General features: G+C 42.6%; 1 protein-coding gene across 2 annotated transcripts; it reads right to left on the bottom strand.

The window, feature by feature from the left end:
- Positions 1–732: 732 nt before the first annotated feature.
- pold3 (polymerase (DNA-directed), delta 3, accessory subunit) lies at positions 733–15333 on the bottom strand. 2 transcript variants are annotated; one of them, XM_063011485.1, is made up of 12 exons: positions 15238–15333; positions 13818–13873; positions 12021–12123; positions 9944–9983; positions 9248–9380; positions 8587–8833; positions 7063–7135; positions 6776–6950; positions 6295–6404; positions 3295–3377; positions 1926–2001; positions 733–1322 (listed from the first exon to the last, which is right to left on the bottom strand). In XM_063011485.1, exons 1-12 carry the CDS (start codon positions 15292–15294, stop codon positions 1102–1104), a joined length of 1374 nt encoding a protein of 457 aa, XP_062867555.1. In that variant the 5' UTR covers positions 15295–15333; the 3' UTR covers positions 733–1101. The 2 variants fall into 2 exon arrangements, with proteins under 2 accessions (XP_062867555.1, XP_062867556.1); XM_063011486.1 differs by lacking the exon at positions 13818–13873 and having other exon boundaries at positions 15238–15326.
- Between the last annotated feature and the right edge of the window lie 213 nt (positions 15334–15546).

A 15546-nucleotide genomic window follows, 5' to 3' on the forward strand; every position in this document is an offset into this window, starting at 1 on the left:
ATTGGTTTCTTCAGGGTGCTCACATTCCCCTCACTTCCCAAAAACATTAAGGTCGACTGGCTATAAATACAAGTGTATTATTAAATACACAAGAGTGCAGTGGACTGGCATCCTGTACAAGGTGAATTTGTCTTTATTTAACTTCACCATCTGCTTCAGCCTGGTCAGGGTCAGAGTGGGTCCAAAGCTTAATCAAGGAACACTGGAACCAATACAGGGCAGAAATACACACACACACACACACTAATAAATTGAATGACTTATCCAAAGGTTTCTCATAGGCTTTTAAAGTATGTCTGTGAGAATTTGTGCCCATCCAGTCAAAAGACGTGTATGGCTGGGCACTGATGTTGGTCAAGAAAGACTCAGTTGATGTTCCAGTTCATTCCAGAGCGGTTTATTGGGGCTGAAATCAGGGCTCTTGGCAGGACACTGGAGGTTATTTGTATCGAGCTTTTCTTTACGTCTTTATAGTCATGCTGGAACAGGAAAGGGCCTTCCCTAAACTTTTGCTGCAAAGCTGGAAGCATATAAATTGATTTTTTACACCTGTTAGCAATTATTGCGGCTGAAACACTTGAATTAAACACTTACAAGGGGTGTCCCAATACTTTTGTCTATATGGAGTACTGTATATTAGATGTATAGTATTACTAATACGAACGACTACATTTTGTCTTTTAAAGTTGTTCTGGATTCACTAATATATTATTAATAAAACACAAAACGTCGTCATTACAACATCAAGTTTATTATTTATAAAAGAACAAGGTTTATTATTTAAGTACAATGTTGGATAACAGTGTGGCACTGTGCCCTCATAAAGATAAACACAGTGCCTGGCTCTAAAGGACACACAGAGACACACAGCAGATACCAGAACTCCTGGTAACAAATGTAACAGGGACATCTACTGGTCAGTCCCTGTAGTGAATGTCCAGTTCCAGCATGTGTCTAAGTGCATGATGGATGATAAATGAGGACCACACTCGCATCTGGTGATCGTCCTAAATGAAAAATGTGCTATAAATATCCAGCTCCAGACTGCAGCCATTATTATTCTGAGTGATGAAAGTAGTGAAAACTGGGAGTCGTGTAAACTCATTTCTTTTGGAAGAAGCCCATGATGGACGCCTGTTTAACTGGTTTATTTGCAGCAGCAGCAGCAGCTTTCTTCTGAGCTTTCTCTTTAACCTTTTTCTCTTCGTCTCTTTTCCCCATAAACTGCTTGAGCGAGGCCGAATCCTCGGAGGGTTTACCGCTGACCTTCGAGTCGTCATCACTCTCGGAGTAGGATTCACTCTCGTAGCCTTTCTCAGTCACTACATAAACAGATCGATATAATAACGACGAGTCCCATATTATAACCCAAATTACAAAAAAAACCTCAGAGGCTACAGAGACACATTAACTTGCTGAATCAGTGTAAGGAATCAACTCCCAATGAGCTGATTTGACTTCTGGTGCTCTGTGATTCGAATCAGCTAAATGACTCCCAGTCAACATTACGGGAGAAAAAAAATTTACACATTTACAAAGCTACCCACTACTGGTTTGATAAAAACATCCAGCTGCTCCGGTATTTAGGGGTCGTCAGAGCAGATCACTTGGCACAGTTTTTACCCCGGATGCCCTTCTCAATGCAACACTACTATTTCTATCTGGGCGTGGGACTGGCAAAAGTGCATAGCACCCATTGGCTATGGTGTTTGGCCATCCCTCCCCTCCCCCTTAGACATAGCCAATCGTGTCAGAGCGGACACCCGACCGACCGGTAGCACAGCTGAGATTCAATCTCGGATCGCTGTGGTAATAGACTAGTGTACTTTATTGCTGCCCCACCCGAATGCCCCTCACACGACGTCACTACATGACCACGTGTGTGCTTAAAAATCTGTAAGTCAAAAAGAATCAATAACTCCTACCAATGCAGTCCTCATCATCGACAAACGTACGGGACTTTAAAACCCGTCTCCTCTTCCTCCTCCTGCCCTCTGAATTCTGCAACATGCAAAATAAACACACATGAGCAACACCGAGCGTTTAAATCATCATACAGTCGCTGAGCTGATCAGAAACTGTCGTCATGAATTTAGAAGTATAGACACAAAAACTCAACAATTAGGAGAGATGTTCATATACACCGATCAGCCATAACATTAAAACCACCTCCTCGTTTCTACACTCACTGTCCATTTTATCAGCTCCACTTACCATATAGAAGCACTTTGTAGTTCTACAATTACTGACTGTAGTCCATCTGTTTCTCTGCATGCTTTTTAGCCTACTTTCATGCTGTTCTTCAATGGTCAGGACCCCCACAGGACCACCACAGAGCAGGTATTATTTAGGTGGTGGATCATTCTCAGCACTGCAGTGACACTGACATGGTGGTGGTGTGTTAGTGTGTGTTGTGCTGGTATGAGTGGATCAGACACAGTCACAGGAACACCTCACTGTCACTGCTGGACTGAGAACAGTCCACCAACCAAAAACATCCAGCCAACAGCGCCCCGTGGGCAGCGTCCTGTGACCGCTGATGAAGGTCTAGAAGATGACCGACTCAAACAGCAGCAATAGATGAGCGATCGTCTCTGACTTTACATCTACAAGGTGGACCGACTAGGTAGGAGTGTCTAATAGAGTGGACAGTGAGTGGACACGGTGTTTAAATACTCCAGCAGCGCTGCTGTGTCTGATCCACTCATACCAGCACAACACACACTAACACACCACCACCATGTCAGTTTCACTGCAGTGCTGAGAATGATCCACCACCTAAATAATACCTGCTCTGTGGTGGTCCTGTGGGGGTCCTGACCATTGAAGAACAGCATGAAAGCAGGTTAAAAAGCATGTAGAGAAACAGATGGACTACAGTCAGTAATTGTAGAACTACAAAGTGCTTCTATATGATAAGTGGAGCTGATAAAATGGACAGTGAGTGTAGAAACAAGGAGGTGGTTTTAATGTTATGGCTGATCGGTGTAGTTTTGTCACTTTACAGAGAGAAGGTCTCGGTTTGATACCCAAATAAAGCGGTCTGGGTCCTTAATATGTGGGGTTTGCATGTTCTCCCCGTGTCTGTGTGGGTTTCCTCCAGGAGCTCCGGTTTTCCAAAGACATGCAGTGTAAGTGTGTGTGTGTGCCCTGTGATGTTCTGGCGACCTGTCCAGGGTGTTTCCTGCCTTTCGCCCAACGAATCAGACCCCCTGTGACCCTGACCGGGGTGATGTGGTGGTAAAACACACAGTGAATGAATGAATGTTGGGTTTGTATAAAGCAGATTCGTACTTCTTGTGAAACCGGTTCTTTCTTCACTTGCTTTTTGGGGCTCGGCGTCCGCACGTCAGGCACAGGTGGAGAATCTGGAATTACTTTAAAAAAAAAAAAGAAAGAACCAATGTTATTAATTAGCCTGTTGGCTATAACCATGAAACACACTCGTAATTAGCTTGTTTAATTCCAACTTTGAGCTTTTAACAAAAACAGACGTCTTACTTTTATTAGTTACAAATGCTGCTGTATCTTCGGGACTCTGCAGAGTGATCATCACCCTGAGCTGTATTTAATAATAACCAGAGATGGAGACCCAAGTCCGACACACACAGCGACTACAGACTCGACTCTGACTTATTTCAAATGACTCCGACTCGACTCATGACTTGTAAAAAATGACTCGTAAACAACAAGAGTCCCTAGCGTCAGCACGTGTTAACATCAGTTACGTGTGACAATTAACCCGTTTTAGCCGTCTTAACCCGCGACGCACGCAGTGGGTAAACGTTCCAGCCAGCTTCCGGCGTAGTGATGAAGCGTCGCTCCCTACTCCCTACACAGTCTGAAGTTCACTTCATTTGAACATTTTCGTTACCTTCGGATTGGAATCTCACTTAATATGGTGGAATACCCTACGTAGTGCACTTCACAGGAACAACTGGGGTGAATGGAACCAGTGATGGCATAGTTACCTTGAAAAAGTAATCTGAATACTGATTACTCCTTTAAAAAGTAACTTAGTTACTTTATGGATTACTTGATTTTAAAAGTAACTAAGTTAGATTACAAGTTACTTTATTAGTTATATAATGCGGTCCGCTAATGTATCCCATAATGCAACTGGAGCTGCGTAGGCGATTGAAGCGGAATAAGAAACAAGAAAGACGCGGAAAACGGAGTCCTCTGTTCACTAGTGTAAGTAAGACAAATAAAATAAAAAATTTTAAAGACAAATAAATAACAAAAAGACGATAAATATCCTAAATTTTGGCGAGTGGGGTTTGTAATGAGTCTGTAACTATGGTGATATCACGTCATCACGTCCTCACGTCATCACTTGACGTTGGTAAGATGTACTTCTTTACCAGCCGAGTAGTGCATACTTCCTCCAATCTAGTACGTACTCTGTAAGTATGCGATTCAGGACGCAGCCCGTGACTTAGTTGTCAGACGTCACTCCCCGAGACGCAAGAAGAAAGCAAAAATATATCTTTTTACTGAGGAAAATGACAAAAAATAGTAACGCACAGTAACTTGGATAAGTAACTTTAATCTGATTACTGGATTGGAAATAGTAACGCGTTAGATTACTTGCTACTGAAAAATGTGATCAGATTAGAGTAACGCGTTACTGACCATCAGTGAATGGAACTCTCCTACAGAATTGGCGCTAATGATTGAAAGAACCGCTTTCTGAACCAATCAGAGCTTCTGATTGTAATTGTTAGTATGAAATGCTGTTATTTGCATTTATTCAGTTTGCGTCACACAGATGACGCGGTAATGAAACGCTCGATCGGCTTTCTAACGACTTCCTGTTTTACTTCACGACCGGGAAAAGTTTGGAGGTTTTTAATTATAAGCACATCTACAAAATAACGGATTCTGTTCCTAATGGGACGCACGCTTATAAATGTAATAGCATCTGGAAGAACAGAAGCTCAGGTAAGCAGCGGTTATGATTTATTTTGCTGTGTTTCGGATTGTGGTTTCGTGATTTATCAAGCTTGTGTTTTGCAATGAAATCAAAACGTATCAGTTGAAGCTTTTAACTGGAACCTTCTTGTTACGGAAATTACTGATTGCTCGATTAGTTTTTAGCGCCGTACCGACACACTGTGGTCATTTATACAACGGTACTCAAGTTGCTTCTTCACTTACATTTACGTTTTCAGCATTTAGCAGACGCTTTTATCCAAAGCGACTTACACAATGAGCGGAACATGATTAACAATTGAGGGTTAAGGGCCTTGCTCAGGGACCCAACAGTGGCAACTTGGTGGTGGCGGGGCTTGAACCGGCAACCTTCTGTTTACTAGTCCAGTACCTTAACCACTGAGCTATCACCGGCCACTTTGTGTCATTTAAAATGAATTATAAAAGATGTTTTAGATTTAAATATGTTAAAAAATTAATTATTTTCCCTGGTGCTGCAGATTTAAGCACATTTTAAGCACAGATCTCGTTTTCATTAAGAAACCTCAGTCTTTCTGAGTGTAGTGTTTTGCAGTCTATCAGTATGTGTTTGATTGTTAGTCTCTCTTTACATCGATGGCAGGTTGGAGCATCTTCCCTGGTGAGGAGATGCTTGTGCGTGAGTTTAGAGTGTCCGATTCGGCATCTTGTGAGGATGGTTTGGTTTAGTCGACTGTCTATTCTAGTGCAGGTTTGTCCTACTTTCGGCTCTAGTGTGTACAGTTCTGTTAGGGAAATTACATTCATGTGCACAATGACTAGGAAAGTAAAGGCACGAAGTAAAACGGCTAAATACACTCGCTCATCTGTTGTTATTTATCTGAACTTACAGATTATTTGTTTATTTCTACGCCACATCTCCAACACATGTTTTGTGTAGATTATATCGACTCGGACTCGTATTTTGTGACTCGTGAGACCATTACAGGGTTAAGTGCGAGACTGCAGGTCTACTGTACAATTTGATGATCTGATATCCGATCGAGTCCTACCACACTCACTCACTCACTCACTCACTTAACCACTTATCCAATCAGAGTCGCAGTGACACCCAGACCCAGACACACAGTAACACCCTGGACGTACTGACAAAAAACGTCCATCACATTCACCACGGTACCATCAGCATCAATGATCCAGCCCTGACGCAGAGCTGTCCGATAGTGGACAATAAATGAAGTTTGACATCTGTACAAATCATCCTGTGCTTATAACCTGCCGAGATATTTCAGTCAGTCCTTCCTCATACAGACTCTGCATGTAATCGTTTTGATTACAGGAGCCGAGTTTGGTGATGTTCTGGATCATAAATACACCCACCCTCATCATCACTGCTGTCAGGCTGAGGCTTCTTTATCCTCCGTCTTTTCTTCTTCTGACTCTCTTCCTTTTCGTCTTCGCTGTCCGAATGCTCGAGGCGCTTCGTTTTACTGTTCGAAAATGGAAGAAGAAGGACAACCATTTAAACCTCAACAGCTAAATGATCATACGACTCAGCTAGCCTTGTTTTTTTTTTTCAGGAACACTTATGTAAATGTATTTTAGTATTTTATCAATGTTTTATTTTAGTGCAAGCTCCTTGTACACAAAAGTATAAAGTATTTTTAATATATCTGATCTAAACTTGGACTAATCAGTCTTTTTGATTACAATACTGATACTGATTTTCCATTATTCACCGTCTCTGCTCAGCCTCATTCCAGCAGCCAGCAGAGGCCGCAATTGCAGCAGTACTGAGGAATCACTTCGACCCTAGACGGTCTAACTGACCCATTGCTAAAATCAGTAAGAGAAATCATACCTGCGTGAGTCTTTGGAGTCATTTTTCTTTACTGTAGCCTCCGTCTGTTTCTCCTCCTTTATGTCCGGTTGAGATTTGGGTGGGGTATGAGACTGTTTTGTGCTTCCTGCTGCTGATGTCGCACTCCCGTCCGTCTCTTCTTTTATGTTTTTGTCTGGACCAGCGGCTACCTTTTCTGCATTACACAAAAATAATTAATGATACGTTACAAAACAAATCTGAACATGGGTACATCTAATCATTCATGTAATTATCCAATCAGCCAATAATAATATTGTTATACTCACTGACTGCACACTTCCCAAAAAAGTTGTTCATGGCGTTAGCTTTAGATGATACCTTGGTTTTAGGTGCTTCAGCCTGAAACACAAGTGTCGATTATTACAAGGAGCAGAATCTATGGCAGGAAATGTCAAAGACAAACGGCATCAGTCTAAGTGACAGGGATGGATGCTACTTTTTAAAATCATCACTAAACAAATAACCACCTACATTGTTTGTTTATTAGGATTTTAACGTCATGTTTTACACCCTTTGGTTACATTCATGACAGGAACGGTAGTCACTCATTACACAAGATTCATCAGTTCACAAGATTATATGGAACACAGTCATGGACAATTTAGTGTCCCCAGTTCACCTCACTTGCATGTTTTTGGACTGTGGACACTAGGGGACTGAACCCAGGACCTTCTTGCTGTGAGGCGACAGTGCCATCCCCCACCTACATTGAAATCTTTATATATGGTCCCTTTTTACAGGACCAGGTGCACTTAATGGTGCTAAGACGTGCGTATATAATTGCGTATATAACACGTCTATATACGCAACACAGATTGGGTTCAATTCTTCTGCAGAATTGGACATTTTTAGGCACAAATCTATTCGGTCCAACTGTAAAACTCACTCCCCGAGTAACTGTAAACTATAGCAAAATCTCAGCTAGCACACTGCTATAGTAACACTTCTGCTATTATAGATAACCACATAACCAAGCAACTGCAAGCAACGTATACAGAGAACCTACAAAACTCATTTACATTTTCAGCATTTAGCAGGTGCTTTTATCCAAAGCAACTTACATTATACAGACTAAGCAATTGAGAGTTAAGGGCCTTGCTTAAGGGCCCAACAGTGACAACCTGGCAGTGGTGGGGCTTGAACCAGCGACCTTTTGATTACTAGTCCAGTACCTTAACCACTAGGCTACAACACCTCTGGAGAGTACGGTGCCATTTTTCTTACTATTAAGGCAGCTGGAATTATTACATTTTTCATTTCGTCTCATTTCAATGTTTTTTCATGACAGCTTTATCCTGGTCAGGGTCATGGTGGGTCCAGATTTTTCCACAGTCACTTGGCACAATGCAGTAACACACCCCGGACTGGACGCCAAGCCTTTAAGGGTCCTGGCCATCTCACTTTGACATTTGAGAGGTTTTTATCCAAACCGACTTACAATTATGACTCAATAAAATTTGGGCAATTAAGGGTTAAAGGTTTGCTCAGGTGTCCAACCGTGGCAACTTGATAGTGGTGGGGCTTGAACTGATAATCTTCTGATTACTAGTCCAGCACCTTAACTACTGAGCTACTACTGTACTGCCTCTCTGTATCACCGTCTGACCAGGGGGATTCGAACACTGGATCCCAGTAGTAGTGGGCTAGCATGATTTATAGCTGTGCCATCTGAGCGACTGGAACTACTGGACTAGACTCGTCGCCACAGTGTAAATAGAACACACACACACACACACACACAGGATTTCCTCCCATCTTTACTCTGCATGGAACAAACTGACTTGACTTACTGCAGAATCGTCTTTCTGTTCCGTTTTCACCTCTTTGTTCTGCTCGTCACTTTTCGTCCCAGCTTTGGTCGAAAACATTCCCATGATGCCCGCAGGCCGTTTGGCTTTGGCAGCAGGTGCTGTGGAGTTGTTCAGGACTGGTTTCTTGGCTTCGTGGTCAGTTACGGCAGCAAGAGATTTCTCCTGAGCTCTCTGCAGCTGGGCGGTGGACATGGGTACAGCAGCAGAGCACCGGATGGCACTGTACCTGCAGAAAACGGTGCAATATGGGTTAGCAAACAGCGATAAAGACAAACGGTGGGTGGCCGAAATGTGTGTGCAGTGGAAAATATGAATAAAGACTTCTGAGGTAAACAGGGACGGACGCAACTGGACAAAACAGTGAACTGCACTTAGATAAGCGAGATTATGTAGCAATACGGAACAGGGGTGGCCGTAATGTGGGTGCAGCAGGCACATGAGAACCTCTACATACTTGTAGCAAAAACCACCGTGCAAAGACGCCCAGCTTGGTCTAAATAACAGACGATCTGGGCCACTGAGCAATTAAGGAAATGAAAGTAAATGAAGTGATGATAATAGTGAAATAGCAGTGCTAGGATTTATTTAGAGTATGCTTTACTGTCGATTTAGGACATGACGTAGTGTCTTTGTGACCTACTTGTTGCAGTTCTTCAGGTTTTCCTTCACGGCATCGTAGTCTGTGCTGTAGAGTGGAGCGCTGTCCTTCAGCTCAGCTTTCTGTACGCTGTACACATGTACACTCACCGTCACGTCCAGCTTCGACTTCATGTCTGAAGAACATGCACAGGAATTAAGAAACAATGCAATTCAAACACACGACACTAAGCGAGCCACATATACTCCAACGCTGACGCCAAACAATGAAACTAATTTAGTACGTAGAACTAAAGAAGCTTGCTTAAAACTAGACCTGCAACTGTTGTTTAGGTTCTGAGGTGTAGGCAAAACGTATATAGAGCAGTATCAAAAGTATTATTTATACTACTGCTCACCGCTAGATCTCGCCGCCATTGATTATGCTAGACTGCACGTCACGACAGAGGTTTATGTATACATGTGCTGAAAGAGCTTGGCTACGGAGGACTAACGGCTTCTATAACTCGATGCGGCAAAATGACCACACTGACTAATTGATTAACAGATAAATTAAAAAAAATAATAATTAAAAAATAAATAAATAAATATCGGATTCAATTTCAACACTTAATGGACTGCTTTAAAAACTAATTCATTTTTTTCCACCTTCGTACTCAACTTTTCGCACTGTGCTAAAGTCCTGAATCTAAGTCTGGCCGTTTATGGCAAATTAGTCAGCGCTGGTGTTTTTACGTACCGTCCAGCTTGTCTTCACGCACTACTGACACTTTATGGCACTGAAAGAAAGAAATAAAAAGCACAAAATGAATACGAGTAATATGTGTGAATAATATACAGCAAGCAGGGCATGTTAGGATGAATATATAACCACAATTATTCAAGCTAAAATGACTGTAATAAGTCATCAGCTTTCAACATTCTAAAAGTATAAGGGCCCAGGGGTAGGACTTGAACCAGGGTACTTCTGATTACTAGTCCAGTATCTGCTGAGCTGTTACTGCCCACTTACCATCTCGTAATAACGGCAGTAATGTTCTCAGGTCCGACTACTGTTTACATTTTTGTTTAAATGGTTCTGCTTGTGGTGTTTATGTTCATCTTACTGTTCTACCTCACTGCCACGTTCACTGGTTCACTGGTCATCATCTAATCAAGCATAGAGGCGTGTTGCTAGGAAACTTCAATGGGACGCTTTAAGCTCGTCATTGAGCAAAATTTGCATTTCTATTCAATCAATCATGACCAAATTGCAGACAGGTGCAGCCTAGTGGTTAAGGTGCTGGACTAGTAATTGAAAGGTCGATGGTTCAAGCCCCACCACTGCCAGGTTGCCACTGTTGGGCCCTTGAGCAAGGCCCTTAACCCTCAAATGCTCAGACAATATACTGTAAGTCGCTTTGGATAAAGGCGTCTGCTAAATGCTGAAAATGCAAATGTAAAATGTAAATTGTGATACGCTTGTATACGGCAACTGAGTTATGTAGCTGAAATTGTCGTTTACGATCCCAGGCCGTCCTGTCGTTATGTTCACACACTGCATGATGTAGATGATGTGATAGGGACCCTAGAGATTCTTACATTTTTTTGCATTTAGCGGACGCTTTTTCCCCAAAGCGACTTACAGTACTGGGACAGTATACTGTCTAAGCAATTGAGGGTTAAGGGCCTTGCTCAAGGGCCCAACAGTGACAACCTGGCAGTGGTTCTGCTTAAAGTAGAGATGTACCGATCGGGGTTTTTGGCACCGATTCCGATCTCCGATCTCCTTTCAGGGACATCGGCCGATAGCCGATTCCGATCGGGGGTGGGGTGGGGGTATAGCAGTAAATAAAATAAATAAACTTAAAAAGAGCCTCACAGTGAAGATAAACCGGAGCAGCGCGCGCACACGCGCGCGCGTTTGTGTGTGTGTGTGAGTGTGTGTGTGTTTGTGCCTTTAGAAGAGATGCTTTGTTCACAGTATCGCTATAAGTGATTCATGAGTTGATTCGTTTTTATGTGAAGCGTAAGTTTCTCTTCTCGGTTATCTCTCCGTGTTTACTGTTATTAATTAAATGTCGTGGTTTTAAATAAACACCAGCTACTACAGAACATTCTGTGTGACTCTCTTACATTAAAAAGCTTCATTAAAAAGCTTCATTAAACTGCTATTAGCACAGATCTGTAACCGAGTCAGACTCGTTCCGGCTGTGGAGCTAAAAGTTCAGCAGATGATCCTGAACTAAGGAATTTGGTAATGAATAAACTTTTGCCTCTGATTGGCTCTGTAACGTTTTCTGTTCTCATCTACATCACAAGTAAGAACCGCTTACGATTTACCAAAGTGAACCAGGAGTTTATATAACGTGCTGATAGAATCGACTCAGATGTGACCGGGTTGAATTATCTTTTTAAAGTAAATATTACAATCAGCAAAATTACATCGTATGTATGATGCACAACGTTAATGATGTTATTTTAGGTCATGAAGAGCTTTCACTGTGGTTTCTGTACGATTGTTGATGAATGGTGATGTGATGGTTGGTGCTTCGTAGCTCAAAGTCTGGATCGATCCACTGAGCTGTTAACTTAACGTGATCTTTATATATCACACGATCGGATCGGCTACTTTTAGGAAATATCGGCCGATCGCCGATAGCACATTTTGATTAAAAATCGGCCGATACCGATTCGTAGCCGATCGATCGTCCCATCTCTAGCTTAAAGCTTATTGTAGCATGGGAAATGGGAAATGATGACCATATTTTTACACTCTGTTTGCAACAAACTAACATACCCTTTAAATACACATAAATCAGAGTGCGTAAACCTACCGTGTTACCGTTCTCTACACACTTCCCAGATACGAGGTAGGTGGCACGCAGTGTAGTTCCTGACCTCTCCTTGCGTCTCTGCTCCAAATAGTGATAAAGCATCCTGCAACACACCAACAGAAACATTTCAGTGAGTCCAGATGAGTGAGTTAAATGGAAATCTGTAGATCTCTATATACAGTGTATCACAAAAGTGAGTACACCCCTCACATTTCTGCAAATATTTCATTATATCTTTTCATGGGACAACACTATAGACATGAAACTTGGATATAACTTAGAGTAGTCAGTGTACAGCTTGTATAGCAGTGTAGATTTACTGTCTTCTGAAAATAACTCAACACACAGCCATTAATGTCTAAATAGCTGCAACATAAGTGAGTACACCCCACAGTGAACATGTCCAAATTGTGCCCAAAGTGTCAATATTTTGTGTGACCACCATTATTATCCAGCACTGCCTTAACCCTCCTGGGCATGGAATTCACCAGAGCTGCACAGGTTGCTACTGGAATCCTCTTCCACTCCTCCATGATGACATCACAGAGCTGGTGGATGTTAGACACCTTGAACTCCTCCACCTTCCACTTGAGGATGCGCCACAGGTGCTCAATTGGGTTTAGTCCATCACCTTTACCTTCAGCTTCCTCAGCAAGGCAGTTGTCATCTTGGAGGTTGTGTTTGGGGTCGTTATCCTGTTGGAAAACTGCCATGAGGCCCAGTTTTCGAAGGGAGGGGATCATGCTCTGTTTCAGAATGTCACAGTACATGTTGGAATTCATGTTTCCCTCAATGAACTGCAGCTCCCCAGTGCCAGCAACACTCATGCAGCCCAAGACCATGATGCTACCACCACCATGCTTGACTGTAGGCAAGATACAGTTGTCTTGGTACTTCTCACCAGGGCGCCGCCACACATGCTGGACACCATCTGAGCCAAACAAGTTTATCTTGGTCTCGTCTGACCACAGGGCATTCCAGTAATCCATGTTCTTGGACTGCTTGTCTTCAGCAAACTGTTTGCGGGCTTTCTTGTGCGTCAGCTTCCTTCTGGGATGACGACCATGCAGACCGAGTCGATGCAGTGTGCAGCGTATGGTCTGAGCACTGACAGGCTGACCTCCCACGTCTTCAACCTCTGCAGCAATGCTGGCAGCACTCATGTGTCTATTTTTTAAAGCCAACCTCTGGATATGACGCCGAACACGTGGACTCGACTTCTTTGGTCGACCCTGGCGAAGCCTGTTCCGAGTGGAACCTGTCCTGGAAAACCGCTGTATGACCTTGGCCACCATGCTGTAGCTCAGTTTCAGGGTGTTAGCAATCTTCTTATAGCCCAGGCCATCTTTGTGGAGAGCAACAATTCTATTTCTCACATCCTCAGAGAATTCTTTGCCATGAGGTGCCATGTTGAATATCCAGTGGCCAGTATGAGAGAATTGTACCCAAAACACCAAATTTAACAGCCCTGCTCCCCATTTACACCTGGGACCTTGACACATGACACCAGGGAGGGACAACGACACATTTGGGCACAATTTGGACATGTTCACTGTGGGGTGTACTCACTTATGTTGCAGCTATTTAGACATTAGTGGCTGTGTGTTGAGTTATTTTCAGAAGACAGTAAATCTACACCGCTATACAAGTTGTACACTGACTACTCTAAGTTATATCCAAGTTTTATTTCTATAGTGTTGTCCCATGAAAAGATATAATGAAATATTTGCAGAAATGTGGGGGGTGTACTCACTTTTGTGATACACTGTATGTATGTATGTATGCAGAAACACTTACTGTTTTGCAGTGTTGACGTGGATGCCAAGAGTGAGACTGAGCCATTTATATGTGACCTGTGTTATTAAACCAGCATGTGAGAGGCATTAGAATACTGGCATATGGTTAAAACAGCAACACGTGTGTGTGTGTGTGTGTTTACACTTTCAATCAAACACACACTATATGGCCAAAAATATCTGGACACCTGACCAGGAGACCACAGTTTCATAACATTTGTAATAAGTGCAGTACAACTAGCCCTAATTAGAAGAAGAATGATTTTTTTCACCGATCAGCCATCCTTGTTTCTACACTCACTGTCCATGTTATCAGCTCCACTTACCATATAGAAGCACTTTGTAGTTCTACAATTACTGACTGTAGTCTATCTGTTTCTCTGCATGCTTTGTTACCCCCTTTCATGCTGTTCTTCAATGGTCAGGACCCCCACAGGACCACCACAGAGCAGGTATTATTTAGGTGGTGGATCATTCTCAGCACTGCAGTGACACTGACATGGTGGTGGTGTGTTAGTGTGTGTTGTGCTGGTATGAGTGGATCAGACACAGCAGCGCTGCTGGAGTATTTAAACACCGTGTCCACTCACTGTCCACTCTGTTAGACACTCCTACCTAGTCGGTCCACCTTGTAGATGTAAAGTCAGAGACGATCGCTCATCTATTGCTGCTGGTTGAGTCGGTCATCTTCTAGACCTTCATCGGTGGTCACAGGACGCTGCCCACGGGGCGCTGTTGGCTGGATGTTTTTGGTTGGTGGATGATTCTCAGTCCAGCAGTGACAGTGAGGTGTTTAAAAACTCCAGCAGCGCTGCTGTGTCTGATCCAATCATACCAGCACAACACACACTGACACAGCACCACCATGTCAGTGTCACTGCAGTGCTGAGAATGATCCACCACCTAAATAATACCTGCTCTGTGCTGGTCCTGTGGGGGTCCTGACCATTAAAGAACAGGGTGAAAGGGGGTAACAAAGCATGCAGAGAAACAGATGGACTACAGTCAGTAATTGTAGAACTACAAAGTCCACAATGTGTGTGTGTGTAAAATGTTGACTTTAACTGTATACAATTACTGACTGTACTGTATATAATGTTTAGCTACCATTATATACAGTATCAGTGTTCCATACAGTTGAACTTCATCATTTAGTTTTATATCAGTGTTAAATAGTGTCCCATTAAAATTGGAGAACATAATGGAGGAAAAAAGATACTTTATAAATGGTTATATTTATAATTTATTACACTGATCTGGATATAATAAATATAAAAGTTGAACTGTGCGGAACACTGTGATTGTACACACAGCACTGTTGTGCTAACTAGCTCCCTCCATAATGTACTGATCTGTCGCTACAAAACCACCTCAAATAAAAAAAATGCCACTAAAACATTACAAAATAAAAGATTACTTACAATTTTATTCTGATCGTTCACATATTCGTCGATGTTATCTAAATAAAGATCATCCATGATTAGAAAAGTTGTCGCTGTGGTAACAACCCGCTTCACTGTACAGTAGCGCGGGAACTTTATTTACTTCCGGTCACGTGCTTGAGTCGTATAACGAGCCGGCTCTTCAAAAATGAGTCAATGACTCACTGAATATACTGAATCGCCAGTTCAAAAGATTCGTTCTAGGAGTCATTTAGCCCAAGTTTTCAAACGTTATAATGGGTGCAGCACAACTTCAGCAACCCAGGTTACAACCTGAACCAGAAGAGG

The sequence above is a fragment of the Trichomycterus rosablanca genome, chromosome 16, assembly GCF_030014385.1.
Source record: "Trichomycterus rosablanca isolate fTriRos1 chromosome 16, fTriRos1.hap1, whole genome shotgun sequence".
NCBI lineage: Eukaryota > Metazoa > Chordata > Actinopteri > Siluriformes > Trichomycteridae > Trichomycterus > Trichomycterus rosablanca.

Excerpts from the sequence above, each read along its gene's own strand:
- pold3 (XM_063011485.1), bottom strand. The coding sequence starts at position 15,294 with ATGGATGATCTTTATTTAGATAACATCGACGAATATGTGAACGATCAG. Across the intron at positions 6,951-7,062 it reads TTTTGGGAAGTGTGCAGTCA|AAAAGGTAGCCGCTGGTCCA; the intron begins GTGAGTATAACA and ends TGTGTAATGCAG. Across the intron at positions 6,405-6,775 it reads GACTCCAAAGACTCACGCAG|TAAAACGAAGCGCCTCGAGC; the intron begins GTATGATTTCTC and ends ATTTTCGAACAG.